This window comes from Juglans microcarpa x Juglans regia, chromosome 2D (genome assembly GCF_004785595.1).
Source record: "Juglans microcarpa x Juglans regia isolate MS1-56 chromosome 2D, Jm3101_v1.0, whole genome shotgun sequence".
In the NCBI taxonomy this organism is placed as follows: Eukaryota; Viridiplantae; Streptophyta; class Magnoliopsida; order Fagales; family Juglandaceae; genus Juglans; species Juglans microcarpa x Juglans regia.
The window spans coordinates 21,428,502-21,452,378 of NC_054596.1; the positions used below are offsets into that span (position 1 = coordinate 21,428,502).

A 23,877-nucleotide genomic window follows, 5' to 3' on the forward strand; every position below is an offset into this window, starting at 1 on the left:
GCTTCATGGACATAGAGGAGTGACACGCATGCAACAAAATCTCATTCTCACTTTGAATGAGTATGGTGTACTGACAGTGAAGATATTGTCAGTGTTAAGCAAAGAAACAGGTGGTGATTTTAAAATTGGTTGTATTGGAAAGGACGTAGAAAACTTTTTGGGAAATAAAAGAAGAAAATTGTTTAAAGAGAGAGATGCACAAAGGTTGTATGCATACTTTCTTGATCGACAGTGTAAAGAACCTGGGTTTGGGTACTCCTTGCAGGTCGATGAGAATGGGTGTATGGGAAGCTGTTTTTGGGCATATGTAAGATCAAGGTCTGCATATTAATATTTCAGAAATGTTGTCACATTTGATGTGATGTAGTTGACAAATTTTTATAAGATGATATTTGTGCCGTTCTCAGGAGTTAATCATTATCACCAAACCATAATATTTGGTTGTACATTGTTAGTCAATGAGACAGCTGAATCCTATATATGGTTACTAAGAACATGGCAAGAAAGAAGGCTTGCGCTTGCCCCTTCAACTATTATTACTGATGATGACAAAGCTATGACTAAGGTCATTGCAGAAGTACTCTCAAATACAACTCACCGGTTGTGCTTGTGACATATTTTACAAAACATTTCAGAACATTTGGCACATGTCTATAACAAGTTTCCAGACTTTCAAAAAGAGTTTCATCATTTTATCCATAATACAATAATATATGATGAGTTCGAGGAGGAATGGGTTACCATACTAGTGCAATATGGTCTAGTAGTTAATGATTGGCTGCAAAATCTTTACAATCGACGAGAGAAGTGGGTTTCGGCTTACTTGCGAACCACATTTTCTACCGATATGTCAACCACGCAAAGGAGCGAGAGTAGGAATAAATTTTTTAAGAATTATGTGCGATCGAGCACGATGGTGAGTGACTTTGTGCATCAGTACGAGAAAGCCTTAGATGCACGTTATTTTAAGAAGAAAGTGAAGGATGTGAGAATGAAATCGATAAGGCTGGTTTTGAAAACATGTTGAAAAATTGAAGTCCTTCAGTATCTTTCAAGATGAGATATTCAATTGCCAAAGGTACAAAGCAACAAAAGTTCAGACTGAGGGTGAAAGTAAGACGTAAGAGGTAGCACCTAAGGGCAAGGACAAACGTATTTATTATGTGATTGTGGACTGTAGAGAAGCAACAACAATATGTACATGTCATATGTTTGAGTTTTTGGGTATTCTTTGTAGGCATATCCTATGAGTCTTTATGAAGAAATCAAACTTAGATTGTTTGCCACATCACTATGTTCTTGAAAGATGGACCATCAACACTAAGAGTCAAGCTATCTGTGAAATACCAAATTCTGAGGGCCATGTTTCGATGCAAGAAGATCTGATAATGTGAGAAAAGCCATTTGATGATATAGTTTTATGACATTGCAGAACTTGGCTCACAATCAAGGTTTAAAATGGACTACCTTTCTCTTGCGTTGGACAAGGTACACAAGGAGTTACTTTTAATGGATACTATTGAAGAACAAAATTATGTCACGTGATGAATCCTCTGTGTTAAGATCACAAGTAATATCAAATTTCTCACAAACTTTACAAGATCCTCAACGGGTGTCAACGAAAGGAAGAACAAAATCTTTGAGAGCAAAGAACCCGAGAAAGATTGCATCAGTGAAGAAAATGCGTCGTAGCATTTGTAAGATTGAGGGTCATACCAAGAACAATTGTCCTTCATTGGGGTATAGTACAAAGATCATTTTTTTCTTGTGTTTTTCCTTATGTTTTAATTTAATAACTTCATTTTTATGTTTATTTTTTGTCTTTCATGTAGGGATGTTGGAAATCTAAATGACAACATATCACAAGGGTGGATCTTGAACAAGAAACATGAAGTTGGTGTTTAACTTGCATGTGCAACTTCTTTATATGGTACTCTTATTAGCAAAACTTATTTTTTTTTTCTTTTTAATGTTACAGCCTATGGAAATTCACTGATTCACCAGCCTCATTCTTCTAAAAATTCAACGACTGGTGGTGGCATCTTGGCCAGTGCTACTACTGTCAGACTTACACATCAATCTGCCAATGATGTCTTGTTTTGTCTCTTTTTGTTTAAGTTTTTTTGCTTGGAAACTGTACCAAGAAATGCCAAAATCTTATTTGATATTTTTTAATTTTTCAGTTTTTTTAATGTTTCTTGGATGTTTGGCATTTATAGACTTTCTTGAGTTGAAGTCATGCCAAAACTTATTTGATATTTTTTAATGTTTCAGTTTTTTTAATATTTCTTGGATGTTTGGGACCAAGAAATCAAGCAAGAAAATTATGATTTAGTTCTTGATCTTTTGTTGGCATATATAGACTTTCTTGAGTTGAAGTCATGCCATGTTTTGATAGGCACAAAAGGTGGCATTCGAGCTAAAGCTATTAGCTGAATGAAATGCAGAAATATTAATTAAGATATGGCATGGCTCAATATGAATCCATGATATTGAAGATTTTAATTGATTAACATATCTTAATACATCTCCATTAAGAAGTACAATAAACCAACTGTCCTTAGTACATGATTATCGTTCAAAAGTTAAAGTAATTACTGCACAAAGCAAAACAATACAAAACTATGACAAGAATAAAACTTTTAATATTTTCTTGTACTTGTTTTCCAAAACTTTGAATTTTGCTTCTTCAGTGAACCTATGTTCTTGATTAATCATGTCGTTCCTTTTTTAAGCTAACTCCAATGTCATTTTACAACAACTGTTTTGTTCCATTTCAAAATCAAGCCATTGAAAAAATCCGCATTATTTGTCCATCTTATACTTGGACAATTGAAAAACCATCTTCCAAAACTAATATCTTTCGCAAAAATCCTTAGCTTTGATGGAATCCCACAGAGACAAAGTGGTCTCTCCAACCAAGCTTCATCCATTCTTCCTGAAGTCCAAAAACTTGAACTAGCACCGCTGTTAAACTTGAGAGGCAAGAACAGCGAGCTCAAAAAATAGTTAATTGAAAATTAAACAAAAGCAAGAAAGTATCATGTGGAAACTAGCCATTTTTACAACCTTTGATAAGCTGTTTTTAGTCCAAACATTAATACTATTTTGTATTGATGGAGTAAATGTGGCGAATGTAGTATCTCATGCAGAATACAGTGGTAAATAAAGTGGCTCGTGAAGAAAGTTGTTAATCTCTAATCCACTTGTGTCTTTTGTTTCAAAGATAATAAAGAGTATCTCATGCAGAATATAGTATCGCATTTGAGATTTGGGCAAATGTAGTGCTTATATTATATACAAAATCTCAAGCTCGTATTGCATCCAACAAAACTCTAATACCTAAAAAGATATAAAAGGAAAAAAAAAAAAAGCAATACAAGATTATCACAATGCAATCCACTTTTCCTAGATTACAATGATTCAGACCAGCTATAACTAGATGTTAGAATTCCCAGCATACACACACAAGTAATATTTTACAACAGAGAAGAAAAATAAAACATAAGAAACAAGAATTTAACACACACACAATATATATATATATATATATATATATTTGTGCTAAGAAAAAAATTACACTTTAGAGAAGGAATAAGATTGACAATCCTTTTTAGTTAGTATAACAATCCTGCAAGGGTTTGAATTAAACTAAAATTCACCTAATCCTAAAAGAACCAGGGTTTTAACTTTCCCACTTGATGAGTAGTACTTCCAAGAATAGCTTAATTATATATATATATATATATATATATAGCTCAATGAACATGTCAATTAGCGTTAGCTTGTATCAATTAGCAAGAAGGACGAGATAATACACTCTGTACTCCACGATTCTATCTTGCAACAAGTTTCACAATATTTGCTTAACTACATTTTCACTGGATACTAGGGGTTCTATCCAACTCAAATTTCTATCCAAATCTATTCAACTCAGATTTCTATCCAACTACGTACCTTCATTCTTCAGTGTGGTTGAGGGAGGGTTAGGGTTTTGAAGCTTTTTCAAGCAAGCAATGAAAAAACCTTACAAAATTAAACTTCTGAAAATTAGGGATTTCTAAAAAATAAAATCATGAGAAATACACTCCTAATCTACTGTCAGGAGAAGAAAACATGAACAACGAAATCCAAAATAGAATTACCTCGAATCTAAGTTGGGTCACGAAATCCAAAATTATCTCTCTCAGATTCAGTCACGAGAGAGAAGGTGAGAGACGGAGATGGAGTTTTGTTTTTGGATCGAGAGAGCAAGGGTGACCCAAAGTTTGGGTTTCAATTTCTCGAGAATCTAGGTGGTTTCGATGAGAGCCAGTGAGGGCTTGGTGGCTTTTGGATGGAGTTTTGTCTTTTAGAGATGGCAATGGAGGGAAGTGAGAGACGGAGATGGAGTTTTATCTTTCGGATCGAGTGAGAGAGCAAAGAGAAAGGGAGTAGAGTTTTTCTCTTTTGACGGAGAGAGTAAGAAAGCAGAGAGAGGGGGAGGGGAGAATCGAGAGGTAGAGAGAGTGAGGGATGATGCAGATCTCCTATTTACGTGGGGTGTAATTTGGTCATGTGCTCGCTTACGTGTCAGCTTCCTACTGGTCTCCGATATTCTCACTGTATAGGAGTCTCCGATCTGAAGTTATTCTCTAAAGACAATACAAGAAAAGGTTTTTGTAGTTCTTCGACCCGACCCAAAAGTGACCATTTCTAACCCAACCTGAAAATGAGATATTCCGTTTGGCCAATTAACCGAATACCCGATTACTCGACCCGAAACTAATTTTGGTAAACCGAGTATTCCGACTCAACCCATTTTATTATTATTTTTTTAATATATATTTATTTATTTTTAGTTTATAGCAATTAAAGCAGGAACAAATATGATGTACATTCCGCAAAATCCCCAATAGAACTTCCCTTGACGAGAAGCCCCGAAAGCCTTATATACAATTCGTCTAGAGCCAATTTTGTATCAAACCATGGGCCATCTTGCTCAAGAACATCAAGAACCCTCCTAGCATAAATCTTGACATTATCAAAGAAAACCCATTGGTGCTCAGTTTTTCTTTCGAAATAGGATCAAAATCTGAATATCTCCATGCTCTTTTCAAGGGTTCCTCAATTAATCAAAACCCATTATCAACCTTGTCACCACCAAAGCTTCTATCGCAAAACTCTCAAGAAATGACCAAATAGATAAATAGAGTTCATTTCCAATACCCATTATATCTAGAATTCTACAATACCCAATAAACTGAAGAAGCTCACCAAAAGATCGAGAAATCTTAGTATATACAGATCCAAAAGGTTTGTACAATCAAATTTTGAGATACCAATTAAAAACGAAAGGGCCCAGATACATAAAATGGGTTGAGCCAAACAAGAAATGCTCATTGAGCAAGGACCTCGCTTGAGAAGTATAGACTAGAGTCCAATCAGTGAAAAGGGTTGGAGCTAGTGAAGGAAACAAGGAATTTACTTGCGATTGAGCTGGTTGGTAGGGCAATATCAGTCTTTCTGAGCTAGTCCTGCATGAAGTTCGGCTGCTGTGAAAGAGGAAGAGGAGGCCACTATTTGGGAGAGAGAGAGTTGCTACCCTCCATGCGAGGGTAAATGGGAAGACCATTACTTGAATTGATCTAAATTCAGCATTGACTTTGAGGGATTGGGAAAGAGTGAGAGCTGCAAGGGATCGAGAGAGTGTGCCCCTTTGGATGCCGTTTTCAACTAAAAACGGGTATCGGGTATTACCCAGTTAAAAAGCAAAAGGGTATCAGTTATAACTGGTTCCCTTTTTACACCTAACACGAGTCGGGTTTGTGAGTCGGGTCGGTAATTCGGTCGGGACCAGCCATGCAGCTTTTTTGAACAACCCCTAAGTATCTCCCTTCTCCTTTTGGTCGTTACGATGCCTTTCTATACATCTAAAGAGAAATGAAATTATAACCTAGATACTTGGTCGCTAGAGGCCCGATCTGGCCACCACATGGGTGGCCCCATCTCGATCACCGATGGTAGCTAGAATCCAGCCAACCCACATCTCCTAGTTCTGATTACCATGTGGTAACTTGGCCACTTGGGCCGATAGCTGTTTTAAATTTAAAAATCAATTTTTTGTTAGTTAAATATATTTATTATTTTTATTACAATCATTAATTTTTAAAAAATACGTTGTTTCTGTTAACAAGAACAATGGATGGAGGGTCCTATTTTAATATGAGTAGTGATAAATACACAATATTTTATACAATACTTTTTACAATTCATTATAAAATAAGGATATTTTTGTAAAATGATGTTAATTTTATAAGATATTTTATAAAAATATTCCTCTTTTTAAAATATTATTATATAAAATATTATATAAAGTATTGTGTATTTATTATTTTTTTTAATATAAACACGTAATTCAAGATGTTACTGTTAAAAAAAAAAAAAAAGAAGAGGCCACAATTGCTACGTCAAAATATGTCAAAGTACGAGGGATGTCGCATCAAAATTTTCTGAAGTGATAGAAGAGCAAAAATCGGAAAGTCAAACAAACAAGTAATGCGAAATCACTTGGATAAAAATATTTTTTTTCCACTCTATTTAATTAGTAATCATAAATGGAAGAAAATTTTTCATCTTCAATTTTTTTTTTTTCAGTTTTAATGTGAAAAAAAAAATCAATGAGTTTATTGTGATATTAAAGACAATTTTTTAAGAGAAATGATACTTACAATCGTAATTGCGTGATAAGTATACAAGCATCGCGTAATCATATTGATAAAAGTAAATAAATATGAGACTCACACATGAAAAAAATAATAATTTTTTAATAATAGATCTCATTTTTTTTCAAAGCGACTATTCGATATTTATACATTTCATAAATATATGTAGTATTACTCATTTTCTAAAACGAGAGAAGAGTTAAATATAGGAAAGTCAAAGAAACACGTAATAAGAAATACTTAGATAATTTTTTTCCCTCTATTTAATTAGTAATCATAAATGGAACAATTTTTTTTCCAATTTTAATGTAAAAAAATCAATGAGTTATTGAGATAATAAAGACAATACAAAAAAATGTCTTTTTAGCATGTAAGGGTTGAGATTGGTCAATAAAGTAAAATGAAAAATAAAATAAATGTCGATGTGGCTCAATAAAACGTAAAGATAATGATGATTCATGACTATATATACAATAGATGCTAAAGAAGTTCATTACAAAAGATTCATATTTGACCTCGTCTCTTTATTTTTCATTTGACTTGAAGTAAACTTTGTACGACTAATAACCCGAAACAGTATGGGCAGGCCTGTTTGTATAAGGATAAATAAATAAATAAGAATTTTGAAATTCATTTCAACTCCTCTCAACTCATCATTATAATTTTTTCAAATTTTGACATAAAATATAATAAATATTTTAATTTTTTCAAATCTTAAATTAATAATAATATTAAAAAATAATATTCTAACAATATTTTATTATCTCAACTCAACTCAATTCAACTCACTTCAATATCCAAACATTTATTATTACTTTTTCATTACTTTTTCACTATTATTCACAAACATTCTCAACACTTCTTAGATATTCTTACTATCTAAATAGTAATGAGATATGTGAGTTAAAATTGATAAATAGTAATAAATAATAGTAAGACGAGTTGAAATAAATTGAGATAAATTAGAATACAAACCTCTCCTTAAAAGAAAAGGCAGCTGGGAACAAAAAGCAAAGTTGTCATAAAAGGTGCAAAAGATGTATCTTGGACGCTTCATGAGTTAAAAATTAAAGGAAAAAAGAAAGGGACCAATGTCAACAAGAGCAATATGATGAATGTGAACTTTCTTTCACATAGAGAATCAGTTACTTTGTGGACTACACCCTTTCCACTAAACTCCAAACGAAAATGCGTGCTAAACGTGACAATTTATTTATATTATTAGGTAGTTGTGTAATAGTTGCATGTGTTAAAAAAAATAAAAAATAAAAAATAAAAAGATAAAAATAAAAAATAAAAAAATAAAAAAAAAAACTAAATTAATGAACGTGGAATCCAAACCATGCATGAGACATAAAATGAAATTTTGAAATCCTCTACACTTTACAATTTTCCAAGAGTTGATTGGTACAGAGAGTCTTTTATTATTCAGTCTTATCTGTGCTTTAGAATTAGGACATGAAACAGACAACAGCAGTACTATTATTCTGCTCCGTGCCAAAGAAATCCAGTATGATAGATTCACTTCTCTTTATATGTGGAAAGTACACATTGAAATGGAGATGAAGAAAAAAACAATCTTCCTGTATACTCACTTTGAGGTATGTGGACATTAGGTGCTTAGTGTTATTTGTACATGAATTTACTTCTGTGCACCAAAGCCCAAAATCACAAACAATATTCTTCATCTGCATCAACCCAAAACTCCAAAATCCAAACCTCACCAGCTAGCTTCATGCCAATGTTCTCTGCTAATTAATATGTGAGCAATGCTTTATTTAAAAAAATTTATGAGTCTAATTCATCTTATAAAATCAGTTCTATAAGAGAGAATTATTTATTCCTTATAAATATAAATAATGTGAAATTATTCTTTAACGTTACCATCACCATTAAACAGACGGAACATCAACAGACAGTTCGTCAAAAGGTACTCCAATTGTTCATAATTGCATGAATGTGGCTTTTCTTGACAGATCCCCCCCTATAATGTGAACAGGTGCGCACACTGCTAATTATATATATATATATATATATATATATATATATAAAAGAACAGGTGGAAATTAAAGAAATTTATATTTCTTGTAGAATATATGTGTATAAGGCCACCTTATCATAATTTATTTATTTATTTGTTCGAAATCACGTGGAAAGTACTATTTACAGGAAAAGAAAATGCCATGGAGCCACTCTTCTAAACTTATCCTAATGTTTCCACTCCAATCTCTGACGATCATTTATGCAGAAAAGGAAGTAGAAAAATTTCCTGTTTTCATATATGGCCTCTGGTGTCTGGTGATTAACTTTCTCTTCGTGATTATAGCCTATATATAGGTGCATGCATGCTTCTTGTGTATTGTCAGTTACATACATAAAGATGCGAAAGGCAAAGTGGCAAAACCCCATATTGATTGATAAATAAGCCGAAAGTTTCTTATCCCACTTCGCATTTAAGTAATTGGTGCATGCCTTCATCCTCTCGCTACAGTACACGTACAATGGCTACCATTATCAGCAAAAACTTGCATCTTTTATTAAATAAATGTTGGAATATTGTTACAGCATCAGTAATATCATATCTGCAGATGGATTCAGATAATGAGAGGCTACCTGCCAATCCTTTATATATATATATATATATATATATATATATATATATAGGTATTATTATATATACAGGTGTCATATCACATCATCTTGGTGGGACTATAGATGCAGAGAATAATTAATTTCTACCGGCCTAGCTCAACAAATTGTTTTTTTCTGCATTAATAGATAGGTCACCGGCCGGTCCCCTCAAAATGTTAATTATTGTCACTTTATTATTATTATTACTACAAGCACTTAGAGTGAGTTGCGTGTAGAATCGAAGTTTAAGAGGGCAAACCAAAAGAATACATGGGGGTAAAGTAAGTACTACCACGTGAAACCCTACTGGTTGCTTGAAACCCTCGAAGAATTTTTGGAAAAACTTGTGTCAAACAAACAAATTACACGCGTTGTTGTTGATACATGTTATTCTGTTCTTGACATGGACGGATCAGCTATTCAGCAGTGATGTGTTTTGGCTGCTGCCTCGCTCCTTCCCTTTTATCTTTGGGTGAATATTTTGGGTCTTCACCAAATTGTCACTGCAAATATTATAACGTGAAGGACAGTCGGAGAATTGATGATGATCCAAGACATTTTGCTCGTGACGATGATCATGATGGCTTGCTTTGTAAAGGGTCTCTTTGGATAATCAATTAGGTCCTCTCAATTCGTTCAAATCATAGACTAGTTTGCTTTGAAATTGCTCCTCATCTCTTGAAGAAAACACATGATGATGACTTTATGCTAAACTATTTTCGTTTCAGTTGGTGATGAGTCTTTATCATATCTGTTCACAAACCTTTTTACATTTCGGGTCCTATACCCAATTCTAATATATATTATTTTCAGAATAATGCTACATACAATCATAAAGTGTGCAAGTGTCGTGCAGTTACTTTAATTTTTTTCTCATGCTAGTTTCATATTTATTCACTTTTTTCAAAGTAATTACACAATACTTAGACACTCACGATTACAACTATCATTTCTCATTTTTCTACCCTAATAAGTTAATAACCGCATTTCTTCGATGGCGTTTGTAGGGACTAGCAGAAAATGTTGTTTATGAGCCATAACGAATCTAATAAAACCATCCTCAAAAAGACCCTGACTTCATTTTAGATAATTAGTTCACCTAAATAAGGATTGCTTGTCATTTTTTATAATTAGTTCACCTAATTGAGGATTGCTTGTGAGCACAGCATTAGCCCCATGCCTGCCTTCAATCAGCAATATCTAATTAATTGAAACTGAAGTCAAGCACGGAAATGACTTCGGAACATCACTTAAATTCACGTGAAAATACGTCTCTCCCCTAAATGTGTCACAATTGTCCGAGTGGGATGTAGAAATTTCAAACAGAGGAACATTTCACACGATGCATATTATTAATATTAAATCTCGGCTATTACGAGATTTATATAAGACTCAATTACATATAATTGCAGCTCTGGAAGTGCAATATCCCTAACATGATCTAGTACATCCGGCCGATTAAGCGTATAGTGCATGCTCGTAATTTTTTTTACATGTATACAATGAGGAAGAAAGAGATTCAGAATGTGAGAAGACACAGAATAAAGCAACAGAAGAGGAAAAAACAGATTCTGCTGAGCGACTTATCAGCCTGCATTACATGCCTTCTGACTCTTGGACTATTGCTCCCTGCAAGATGGTATGAATTTGGATATGTATATAAATTTGTTAAGGTATTTCCGAACACCCTTGCATACACCATTTCTCCAAACACACCAACCCGAGAATCCAATGTATTCGTCATCGTACCAGCTCGGTTAAACACTGATGAAGAGTCATGGCCTGGGTTGGGGTTGTATTGCTGTGCTTGATATGAATAACTGTCATCCAAAAATTGCTGATCAGCTTGGTATGGGCTAGTTGTGTTATTTGATCTTGGTAAGTCAACTCCACAACCAGGACCAAGAGGTCTTCGAGGTATAACTATACCAAGATGCGCCTTATTGCCTTTAGAACGCTTTGTGGTTTGGCCCTTGCAATAGAGTGGGACTAGGGATGTTTGAGAAATTTCAGCTTTGCATACAGGACACTGCTGGTGTTGGTCTTCATCAGATAGTCTCTGGAAATGAAGCCATTTGTAAATGCAGGGCCAGCAATAAAGATGACCACAGAGTGTGACAACTGGATCTTGCACAGTCTCTAGACAGATGTTACAATCAAAGCCACCGGAGGAATTATTTTCAGAGTCGGGGATTGCATCCGAGACAGATTTCCACTTCTCTAGGGAAGACTTTTCCTCTCCAAAGGAGTCATTTTGAGATATGGCCTCCTCAAAGAGCTCTATATCCATTTATCAGTTGCTAAATACGTGTGTCTTCCTTCGATGCTTAAATCTGAAACATAAGAAAAAACACGGTTAGAGTCATGCGAATCTAAACTGCAGCTCAAAAGCATGTCTAACAAAGAAGGTCCACTCAATTCAAAGGGAAAAGAAACGAAAATAGAAACAAAGGCAAAAGAAAAACATATCTCAATCAATCTCCCTACGGATATTTAACGTATAAAAATTTCAAGAAGCTGAAAATCCTATCAAGAGAAGAATCATCAGAACTCACTAACAGTGTAGATTAGTGTTTTTGTCTTTAGCTTTTGCTTTTTATTATTATTATTTTTTATTTTTTTGCGGAGAAAGATGCAGGAGACAGACAACTGTGTGCAATAATACATCTACTGTACAACCACCGACTCTTGATTTTGGACCTGCATATTGGTTACAATTAACATCAGAAAGGGCCCAATGGCAAAAAATACAACATTTGGTCCCATCCACCCAAAGAACAACTTGGAATAAATAATGAATACGTGAGGACATCCACAAGAAAGGAATACATGAGGCCCCACTAATTTATACCCAATAAAACTACAATTAATTATGTATAATGAGAAGTTGCATAGAGCCGCTGTACTGGAGATTGAGACACAGAATTATCGTGGTTGGTTCTTCTAGAAATAATCAGTACAGATATCACAAACCCACTTTGTGTTGATTTTACAACATCAAGAATCCCATTCCTATGTTGGCATATAATTATCAGTACAGATATTACACCACTTGAGGAAATTCAATGGAAGATGGTCTTCTACAAAGCTTCCTTACAGATTCAACCAAGCTTTAAATTAAATAAAATAAAATAAAATTATCAAAAGACTGATGATATCCATGAGTGACCATGACAATTTTTGGCTGGTGGGAATTGGGTAAACATGAAATTATCTAACCAATTTACAAGACTTAAACCTAAAGGTGCTCAACTCCCATCTACCTACCTTTCCCATTTCAAATTTCAATGAAATAGAGTACCTAACAGAAACAAAATTCCAATGCTTGACATCATTTTGACTTGCAACTCCAAAACTATGAAACAGAAACTCCTTGAGAAACTAAAGGCCGAAATTGGAAACCATATAATTATTGAGAAGTCCCAAATGGCTTAGGAACAAACTCATCCTGGGCTTTATAAGAGTTACCTCACTCCTCTTATCAGGCCTTTTATGGAGAGAAATGGATGTTTCTTTATGGTATCAGAGGAGATTAACCTATAACTGATGATAGGCTCCTGTGACCTACCCACGATAATGGTACTGGAAAAACCGGCCTACACGTGAAGAGGCATATTGAGAATTCCCACATGGCTTATAAACAAACTCATAAAGAGTTATCTCACTCCTATCAGGCCTTTTATGTGGAGAAATTGGTGTTTCTATAATAATTAGAAAACGAAGATTCATCAGCCAACAAGATTTTTCAGTTTACAATACATACATCTCTGATTTTATCCCTATTAAAGATTCAGTTTTAAAGCAAGTCGAGACGAAATAACACAACAGAAATTATTTAGATCTGGAGACTTATATCATTATTCATACTCTTCCTGTGCTGCACTCATATATATTTATATGTGAGCAGAGGAAAACTTCGTATGAACCACCATAAAAGCATCAAACTACTCTTTGGAAGGTAAGCAACCCCATAGTCTTAAAGCAGACAACAGAGTTTTGTGAAAGCTGTGTTGGATCAAGATTAATGAAAAACGCCAAAATTTCACCCATTTTTATACCAGAAAAATGAGCTCTTTAAATCATCGAAAAGGAAAAAGAAATCAGCTAAGAGACAAAACAAAGCAGAAAACAACAGAAACCCAGCTAGCAAATTCTGGTTTTTCTTTTGCTAACCCTCCAAAAAGACCCAGGTCCCTTTTGTTTAAACAGAAGGTCAGAAAATATTTGCAGGGAAAACAATTAGGAGACGGCTTTTTCTTTCTTTCTTTCTTTCTTTCTTTCTTTCTTTCTTTCGTCGTCTTTCAAGAGCCAGCAGTAAAGTTATATCTATCATAACCAGGAAACTAATTGGAGTATGTCATCCCCGAGAAAATATTTGTTCATAGACAGAGTCCAATCTCAACGATGCCAGAGATGGATCTAACCCCACTAGATTCTTAATCAATACATGTGGTATGAGACTCTAAACGCACAGAGAGAAGAGAGAGATAAAGGGATTGTGAAACGTACCACAAAGATGAGATTTGATATTTCTCTGAAACTTGTTGGCAATGGCGAATCAAAGAGAGGGTGAGACGGAGGTATTGGCTTTGAGGCATTTATAAACGGAAGGAAGAAAGAAGTCTGCTTTTTATTTTTACTCTTTGGAGAACAAGGACTCTTTTTATATGCATAAATAAGTAATGTGTGTGTGAGAGAGAGAGAGTTCACAAAGCGTAGTATTTCAAGTTCAGGATAAACATTAATCCCCACGGGCCCACCCACGTTCGCCCTCAGCTCTATCTCTCTCTCTCCTTTCCTAAGCTGACGTGTCGTCCACACGTTGCGGGCCGGTTGGAGAATATTTTTATCCCTTCCTTCCTCCTGTTCGAAACTATTTTAAAAAAAAAATATTCTTACCTACAATCAGGTTATATAAAATAAATTTCACAAACAATTATAATTTAATATAATTCTATCAAATTATAAAATTATTTTTATATAAAATAAATTTAACTAATAAAATGAATTCACTAAAATTATTTTCATTAATTCTTTTGTAAATATAATAATATTATTTTTTATCACTATTTTGTTTTTATCTAATGCTCTCTAATATCTATCACATTGGTATTTCTCTTGGCCTTTGTTGTCTACTATAGTTTGAAAAATGATAGATATACAATCATTTTATAATAATTTATATAATTATATTTTAAATGAAGCATAATTTTTTAAAATAATTTATAAAAATAAAATAATTTTATATAAAAGTAATTAAATATAATACCAATTTATTATTCTATTGGTAGTTTTACATCAATATAATGAAATGAAAATATGATAAGAATATACTATATAATATTTTCAAAACACGGTTTCGTTAATCTTTAATTAGTGTCACTTGACATGATAAGACACCATATATATTGGACTTATTATATCTTTCTTAATTTGCTTAAATCATATCGTTTTGAAGTCATATGGTATTAATTATCATTAAATGACAACCAAATATTACTTGTTTCACCTAAATTTTTGTTCCATTAATTGCAACTATTATTTTCATCCAATTTGGAGAGTATCTCTCTCCCTAATTTATAATTGAAAAAATTTATTTATCATTTTTTTATTATAATCTTCTTAACATTTCTTGATGTAACATTAAATGATAAGTACATAAATAAAATGTAATAAATAATTTCTAATTATTTAATATTATGAAATGTTAATGATAAAATGAATAGTATTATTATTCATTATAATTTACAAATCTCATTTACCCTTTCTCTTTCTGTTTCTCTTTTTTTATTGGGAACAGGCAGAAACTGGTAACGGCAATCGCAAGACACGGTGAGACAATTTCCATTTTCTTTTTCTTTTTTTTGGTGGATTATTGTTATGCCGAAAGGAACAAAGAGTGAAAAATACGTGAATATGCATTTTGCAGTCTATGCCGCGTCGATGGAAAAGTAAGCTATCCCTAAATATTTGCTCGAGCGTCACAGCCAAACTGACTGTGACATTTGTACGTTTTACTCCTTTACGCATCTTTTATGAAAGCTGGATAAACATTTACACACGTATTTTATATATATATATATATATCAATAATTCCATATGGTGAAGTACGTAAACGTTGTATAATTATTTTGATAAAGAGTAAAATTTATTATTAAAAAATTAATTTTTTTATATAAATTTTATATTTTATTTATTTTTTTAAAATAATTATACGACGGTTATACGATTTATAATTATAAATATTTTTTCTCTTTATATATATATATATTTATTAATTTGAAAGGAAAAAAACTGATCTAGAATTTACACAACACATAAGAATTTTTGCCGTTCTAGAATTTACACGCGCGTCTTCTAGTTCTTACTTGGGAGTTTTTCTTTGCCAGCATTAAATGGAGTATTGTATTAATGCAAGGTAAACTAGTTTGAATAATTGTTGCTATCCATGCGAATCAGATTTTCAAAGTAGATTTTTTAATATATATCTTAAATTTAGTTATTTTTATTATAATTTTGAATTTTCTGCTGTCTAACCCATTGTATTGAACGTAAAATTCAAACAGAAAATTATTTTATAATTACTTATCTCTGAAAATCTATATCCCGCTTTTAAATTGATTTCGACACTTTTCAACGCCGATATATGATATATCTTATTAATTTTCTTTTATTTTCTAGTTTTTTTTTTTTTTCTTTCTCTTGTTCCAATGTTGAATTAAGATTTTACTCCAAATAGGCTCATTATCTAAATCTAGCCAATTGGTTAGTTATGAAATGGTGTAAAAAAGAGAACAACATTCTTCTTAAGACTATTCATCCGAATTCTGGCCCGGACATCATCTAGGTATACTTAGACTGGGATTCGGAAATTTTTTCATAATAAATAAATGGTTTTACAAATCAAATTATATATTAGTGTATTGGTGTGCATCAATGCATGAAATGAAACACAGAGCTGGTGGCATTGGTTCATGTATAGACTAATTTGACACAATTAATAGACGTATGACCACCACATTAAGACGTATGTAATGTGTTTGACTGCTGTCCAAATTTGAATTCCTTCCTCCCAGCTTGTACTGTTTAAACAAACGCACACCGCGCGCCTTGTTGGAGCGAAACGCTGCCTTTTCAACTCAAATAAAGACTGTTCCTAACACGTTTCATTTGCATCATCCTCATCAATATCACGTTTTAAATTTGTGATGAAAACAATTACATATGCAGCTAAGGTTAAAAGGCAGAAAAAGGCAATTCAATATAATTAATTATATTAAACGGTAGTTTTTTTTTTTTTTAGAAATAATATTTTTATAATCTAATGTACCATATTAAATTACGTTACTTTATAGATTTATTTTTATAATAATTTTTTGTGATTAAATTATTTTTCTTTAGTTTTAATACTCGCTCACATATATGGGTTTTCCCGCTATTATATCACGTCTAAAATATAATTGTCTCAAATGTTTGAGCTGGATGAATTTAGTAAGTGATTGAATACTTGCCACATGTTATATGTAAATGCAATAGGAGCAAACACAGAGGAAAAAAGCAGGCTGCCTAAACCAGCTTAATTTCATGCCAATATTTATTACTTGTAAGAAAATTTCTTTACAGGGACCATGCATATATAGAGGTATTGGAAAATTAGAAGTAGCTTCTCGTGATTAATTTCTTTACAGTGACCATGCATATATAGAGGTATTGGAAAATTAGAAGTAGCTTCTCGTGATTAATTTCTTTTCATGGACCATAAAAAGTTGTTAGAAACTTAATTAGTTAGTTGTTAGAAACTTAATTAGTTCAAACTTTTCGTGATTAATTTCTTTCAAGGACCACTTTTTTTTAGAGCGAGTGCGTGAGAGATTTGCATACTCACTCTATCTAACATTACTCGTTTCTCCTATAGTTTTTCATTAATACAAAGCTTAATTTAGTTACAATTAAGTGAATAATTTACATTACGAGTAATACTGGATACTGTGCAAATCCCGAATATCTTCTTTAAATAAGAGTGAGGTCTATCATTAAAAAAATTAGATAGGTCGCTCGCACAAACTCAAGCAGAGAGTTTACTCGACGCTCACTCAAACGAACATTAGATAGAGAGTTCGTTCAAGACTCGCTCGACATCTTGTACAAGTGAATGACCTAGAAATTGTGATATTAGGATTTCTACTTTACAACCCTATATATATGTTTATTATGATTAGTATGGCCATACTGGAACAATGTATTTGGCCCCAAATTGTATTTATTCATCAAAATAATAAAATCCTCTACAGCTCCGTGAACGTAGGCATATTGTCAAATCACGTAAATTTTTGTGTCGTATAATTAATTTCTTATTTTGTTTTACTTTTATTGCATCGTTTTTCACAACATAGCGAATCACAAAAAATTTTACAACAAAAGAAAGATGTGACATTCTACAGTTTATCAAAAAAGTAATATTAGATACAGTCCTAGAGCATGTAAACTCCGTGAATTTCCTTTAAAAAAAGTGGGGTCCATCATTAAAAAATAATTTTTTCATGTGGCTCTCAACTTTATCCACTTTTTTCAAAAAGAGCGCATGGAATTTACACACCTTAAAATTACAAATATCATTTCTCTTATCAAAATATATATCATGATCACCTTAATTTCTTCGTGCTTAATTATTCTATATCCGTAATGTCATTTGCACAAATAATTATCTTCTTTATTAATTATCTTCTTCATATATATAAGATGGATATATATAGAAATAAATGAAGCAACTACTTAAAATTACCTACATATCTATTGTGCAACAAAGTAACTCTTCCTATAAATTAATGTTTGCCAACTTTGCCGCACATCTTTCTCCCACATAATTTTTTTTTAATAGAAAATAGACTTCATTTCATCCATGAAAGAAGTTACAGCTGTGATTAGTCAATACAGAAAAAAATTTCGAATACAAACCAAACTACACATCTGTTATTCGCCTCCCCGCAGACAAATTTTTTTGCAACGGGTATTATCTTAACTTCTAGAAACTCTCATAAGAAAGTATCACTCTTTGTAAAAAAAAAATAGAGATAAAAAACCAATCCTCACCTCCAAAGAACCCTATCCAAAAAAGAAGACTAATTATATTGTACACAAGATCAGCTAGAACCACGCAGAAAATTAATTAGTCTCTGAGAAAATGAATCATCAATGTATCCAGAAGTTTTTAATCATTGATGTGTTTTATGCATGCGACTAATTAATATTTAAAACCATTCATGGCCGGACGGGTTAATGAAGCAAATTAAGACCAATTAATTAATTAAAGGAGAACAAATAAGTATATATATAATACTATATTATTGCGGAATAGAAGTAATTAATGTATATTAAACGAGTTTAATTAGTCTTCCGAGTTAATTAATTAGCAGGAGCAGCTGTACTGCTAATAAATTAAGTTGGGATCATAATTGGAAAAACATGCATGCATGCGCAGGATGGACGTTGGAATTATAATCACAAACGTACGAGGGTTTTTTTCTTTTTCTTTTTTTTTTTTAATGGTGCGAGTAGTACTTGCCCTCATGATTATTATATTATTGTCAAGCTTATAAATTATAATTACTTCTTCTATGTATATATGGTTGACGTACCATTTGGAAGTTTTTTTTTTTTAAGGCTACTAATTACGTTGACGGAAGGTAAAGTCAATGGCTTTCATAATGCCAGGCTAGCTAGCTACTCATCAAAGTGTATGATCATCGGAGGCCGGTTTGACCTAATTATAAATTACTAAACCTATATATTATTATTATTATTACTATGTGATGATATATTGATTAGGAATATGATCATACGCTACATGCACGTCTTATGAACTTGTATCTGAATTAAGCAGCTTAATTATTAAGTCCAAGTAATGAATCATGTCAACCATGCGCGCGCGCGCATATATATATATATATATATGATTAATTAAGGGGGATCGGTGCTATATGTATATTACATATATATATATATATATATATATAATATTTCATTACAAATAATTATAACAATGCTACGTACGTACCTCGATGGCAAAATTAAAACGAGTTTGGTGTAGTTGAAAAAGAAAAAATTACTCTTTATATAATAAAAACGAACATTTGTGATTGATTATTTATGATAATAATGATTATTTGTGACGACAACACTCATATTGACAAGAAATAATCATTTTCACCAAAAACAACTGAGTACAAATAAACAATTTTCTTGTAGTGCACAATCTTTACCGGCTTATGTGTGTGTGTATATATATATAGAAAAAATCTACTCATCATCCTAATTTTCATTATCCTCTTATCATCTCATGATGTGGCATTAGATGATAGGTTTATAAATGAAATATAATAAATAGTTTCCAATCATCTAACACCACATCATGAGATGATAAGAGGATGATGAGTAATATGTCTAGTTATAAATAGCCAATAAGGGATTAGATATTGAAAAAGGATAATGCTATTGGGACCAACATTTCTAACCGAGAAAGCTGACCGACAATTGCAAATGTACTTTTTTATTTTTTTGTTTTTATTTCAACCATTTTTTATATATTTTAAAACATTTTTAAAAAAATAAAAAAAATTCAATTTACTAATTATCATTTCCTTAATTATTCAATTAAAAAAATAAAAATAAAAAAGGGTAAGGAAGTTGCAGAGAGTGGATGTTACTCTTGAGGAAAACAATGAGCAAAGTTTGGCGGAGGCTGCTAGTCATCCCTGCCATCCATTATGAATCTCTTGAGTTGGAACTGCCGAGGGTTTGGGAACCCACAGACAGTTCAAGACCTCTACCATATAGTGGGGGAGAATAGTGTTTCTTATTGAAACAAAAGCTAATGCAAGCAGGTTGGACAAGGTGAGGAAGAGGTTAGGTTGTGAGGGTTGTTTTGTGGTGGAGGTAGTGGGAAGAAAGGGAGGCTTGGCTCTATTGTGTGGGTTAGGGCTAGGGGTGAAAATGAAAGATGGCTGCTGACTGGCTTGTATGGCCAACATGAACCAGGTAGAAGGAGGGAGTCATGGAACATATTGGCAAGATTACATCCAAGTAATCAGACTGCATGGTGTGTCTTGGGTGATTTTAATGAGATCACTTCCCAACCAGAGAAGCAGGAGGATAGTCAAAGAAGCGAGGCACAGATGGGGTCTTTTTGTGAGGCTTTGGAGGTCAATGGTTTGTTTGATCTGGGCTATAAGGGAAGTAAATTCACCTAGTGTAATCAACATGTTGGTCATTCCTTTACAAATGAGAAGCTAGACAAAGGGGTGGCAAATGGCATGTGGATCTCAAAGTTTAAAGTGCATGAAGTGGAGGGTTTGGTTGCTAGAACCTCAGACCATAGCCCTTTGTTGTTGTATATGGCAGAGGGGTCAAAGGGGGTTATGAGGAGAGTGAGGTTGTTTAAATATGAGGCAAAGTGGGCAACAATGGAGGGTTGTGAACAGGTTGTTGAGGGAGAATGGCGAAAGGGGGATAAGCTTGACTTTTCCATGCAGAGAATCCAAATGGCTCTTACAGCTTGTAGTGGGGCTCTAGTCAGATGGAGTAAAAGGAAAGAAAATGAGGAGGGGAAAGATTTGAAGGAAAAAACTGACCAGCTGGAGAAATTGAGTGGTAGATAGGGGCCTCAAGATGTTGAGAAGGTGAAGTTATTGAAGAGGGAAGTGGGTTTGTTGCTTGAACAAGAGAATCTAAAATGGAAAGAAATGGCAAAAAGGAACTGGCTCCTCTTTGGGGATAGAAATACTAAGTTTTTTCACGCTTGTGCCTCACAAAGGAGGAGGAAAAATGAGATAAAGTCTATGGTTGATTCCGAAGCTAGAGAAAGGGTGGGGCAGGAGGAAGTGGCTGCCACTTTTAGGTAGTATTTTCAGGGAGTCTATCAATCAAACATGCCTCAAATGAGGTGATTTCTGAGTGTTTGTCTAAAATAAATGGGAAAGTAACTCCATTGATGAATGAGAAACTGTTGAGGAGCTTCACAAAGGAGGAGGTTGAGGCAATAGTGTTCCAAATGGGGCCTTTGAAGTCACCTAGGCCAGATGGTTTTGGGGCTTGTTTCTATTATAATTTCTGGAGCATCGTGGGAAAGGAGGTGTGTGAGGCAGTACTGAATTTCCTGAATGGAGGGTAGTTGAACCAGTCTCTGAATCACACCTATATAGTGTTAATTCCTAAGGTCAAAGAACCTATTTTGGCTACTGATTACAGGCAAATAAGCCTTTGCAATGTACTCGACAAGATCATTCCAAAGACTTTGGCCAATAGATTAAAATTGGTTCTTGATAAGATCATTTCTAGTACTCAAAGTGCTTTCATTCCTGGGAGACTTATTTCGAATAACATTTTGGTAGCTTATGAAGCACTTCATTCTATGAAGAAGAAGAGGCATGGTAGGGTGGGCAGCATAGCTATCAAAGTAGACATGTCCAAGGCATATGATAGGGTGGAGTGGAAGTTCTTTGAGGGTGTGATGAGAAGATTGGGTTCTGATGAGAGATGGAATGCACTGATAATGAGTTGTGTGTCATCTATCTCCTTTGAAGTATTGCTAGATGGCCAACCAGGAGGAGTTTTTAAACCAACTAAAGGGTTGAGGCAGGGTGACTTCTTGTCCCCTTATCTTTTTTTACTGTGTGCAGAAGGCTTGAGTTGTTTACTTAATAGTTTGGAGCAGAATGGGGGTATAAGGGGGGTGTCTGTCGTAGGAGGGGGACTAGACTTACTCACATTCTTTTTGCTAATGACTGTGTCATGTTTTGTAGGGCCAAGATGGAGGATTGGAGGGCCGTCAAGGGCTTATTGGAGATATATGAGAGGACATCAGCCAATGCCTTAATAGACAGAAAACTGAGATTTTTTTTCAGTTCAAATACAAAAGCTCAGGAGAGAAGATTAATCAAAGAAGAGGTGGGAGCTAGGGTTAGTGGATGTTATGAGAAGTACCTTGGCCTACCTGAAATGATAGGTAGGTCAAAGTATAATACTTTTCGAGGTATCAAAGACAATGTGTGGCAGCGGATTCACAACTAAAAGAACTAGTTTCTGTCTCCTTCTGGTAAAGAAATACTTTTAAAAATTGTAATTCAAACCTTCCAAGTTACCTTATGAGTGTCTTTAAATTGCCAGTGAGTTTGTGTAGAGAAATCTCGGGGATGATGGGAAGATTCTGGTGGTGTTTTAAAGCAAATGATAGAAGAATTCAATGGTGCAACTGGAAAACAATGGGGAAAGCCAAGGTAGATGGTGGTCTTGGGTGCAGGAATCTGGAAAGTTTTAACAAGGCCTTATTGGCTAAGCAATGCTGGAGGCTTATGACTAATCCTACTTCTCTGTCAGCAGGAATTTTTAAAGGAGAAGTATTTTAAGCAAGAGGACATATTGCAGGCTAAATTAGGCTCGGGGCCCTCTTTAATCTGGAGGAGTTTATGGGGGGCTCTTGACCTTCTTAAGGAGGGGTTGAGGTGGAGGGTGGTCAATGGAGGGATATAAAAATCTGGGGTGATAAGTGGGTTCCACAACCCTAAACTTAGTGTTTTCAATCTCCAGTAAGGAATTTTGATAGAGATTCAAAAGTGACAAAGCTTATAGATGATGAGAGAGGGTGCTGGAGGGTTGAGGTGATTAAAGACAAGTTGAATGTAGAGGAAGCAGAAGTAGTCTGCAACATCCCTATCAGTCTGTTAGGTCAAAGGGACAAGGTGATTTGGGGGCATACAAAGAATGGGGTGCTCAATGTGAAAAGCACCTATCACTTGGAGATGGAGAGAAGGTGTAAGGGTTTTGGGGAGTCCTCAGATAGTTTAGGGTGGAGGGATATGTGGAAGTCAATATGGAGCCTTAATCTACCGGGGGTGGTGAAGTCCTTTATGTGGAAGGCACTAAACAATTGTATCCCCACAAGAGAGAATTTAAATAGAAGAAGAGTCATTGAAGACTCTCTTTGCCCCATTTGTAAAAAAGAAGACGAGACTCCTTGTCATGTGCTCTGGAAGTGTCTCACTGCTTCTGATGTGTCAGCTGAGCCCGTGAGCTCAGTGCAAAAGTGGTCTAGTACAACAATGAATCTAAAGTATGGGAGTTGATGTCTCAGAGGCTAAAACAGGAGGACTTGGAATTGGTGGCTCTAATCATGAGGAGCTTATGGCACGAGCGAAACAAGCTTCTATTTGAAGGCACCTTTTCTAATCCAAAAGTGGTGGTCATGCAAGCACAAGCCAGTATGAAGGAATTGCAGGTAACCTAGAACAGCCAAATGGGGGATACAGGTGCAGGTGTATCAGAAGAAAGGGTTATAAGATGGCAGGCTCCAGTGGGTAATGCAGTGAAGGTAAATTGGGATGCCGCCTTTGATTCAAAGTCGAAAAGGATGGGGGTTGGGATCATCATGAGGGATGCAAATGGGGAGGTGCAACTGGCTTTGTGTTCAAGTCGAGAAGGGGTGGCTCACCTGGTGATTGCAAAGACATTGGCTCTATGGAGAGCATTGCAGGTTTGCGCCGAGTTGAAT

General features: G+C 34.1%; 2 protein-coding genes and 1 long non-coding RNA gene across 3 annotated transcripts; 1 reads left to right on the top strand and 2 right to left on the bottom strand.

The window, feature by feature from the left end:
- Positions 1–2,479: 2,479 nt before the first annotated feature.
- Positions 2,480–5,906, bottom strand: LOC121250921. The gene is made up of 2 exons (XR_005937874.1): positions 5,468–5,906; positions 2,480–2,967 (listed from the first exon to the last, which is right to left on the bottom strand). It is a non-coding gene; the product is annotated as an uncharacterized LOC121250921 (long non-coding RNA).
- A 4,832-nt stretch (positions 5,907–10,738) lies between these two features.
- On the bottom strand, positions 10,739–13,974 carry LOC121250208 (E3 ubiquitin-protein ligase RMA1H1-like). The gene is made up of 2 exons (XM_041149231.1): positions 13,845–13,974; positions 10,739–11,668 (listed from the first exon to the last, which is right to left on the bottom strand). The coding sequence occupies exon 2, from the start codon at positions 11,623–11,625 to the stop codon at positions 10,855–10,857; it is 771 nt and encodes a 256-aa protein (XP_041005165.1). The 5' UTR covers positions 11,626–11,668; positions 13,845–13,974; the 3' UTR covers positions 10,739–10,854.
- Positions 13,975–20,794: 6,820 nt separating this feature from the next.
- LOC121249367 lies at positions 20,795–23,452 on the top strand. The gene is made up of 5 exons (XM_041148077.1): positions 20,795–20,981; positions 21,311–21,462; positions 21,547–21,980; positions 22,133–22,335; positions 22,917–23,452. The coding sequence occupies exons 1-5, from the start codon at positions 20,795–20,797 to the stop codon at positions 23,450–23,452; spliced, it is 1,512 nt and encodes a 503-aa protein (XP_041004011.1).
- Positions 23,453–23,877: the final 425 nt, after the last annotated feature.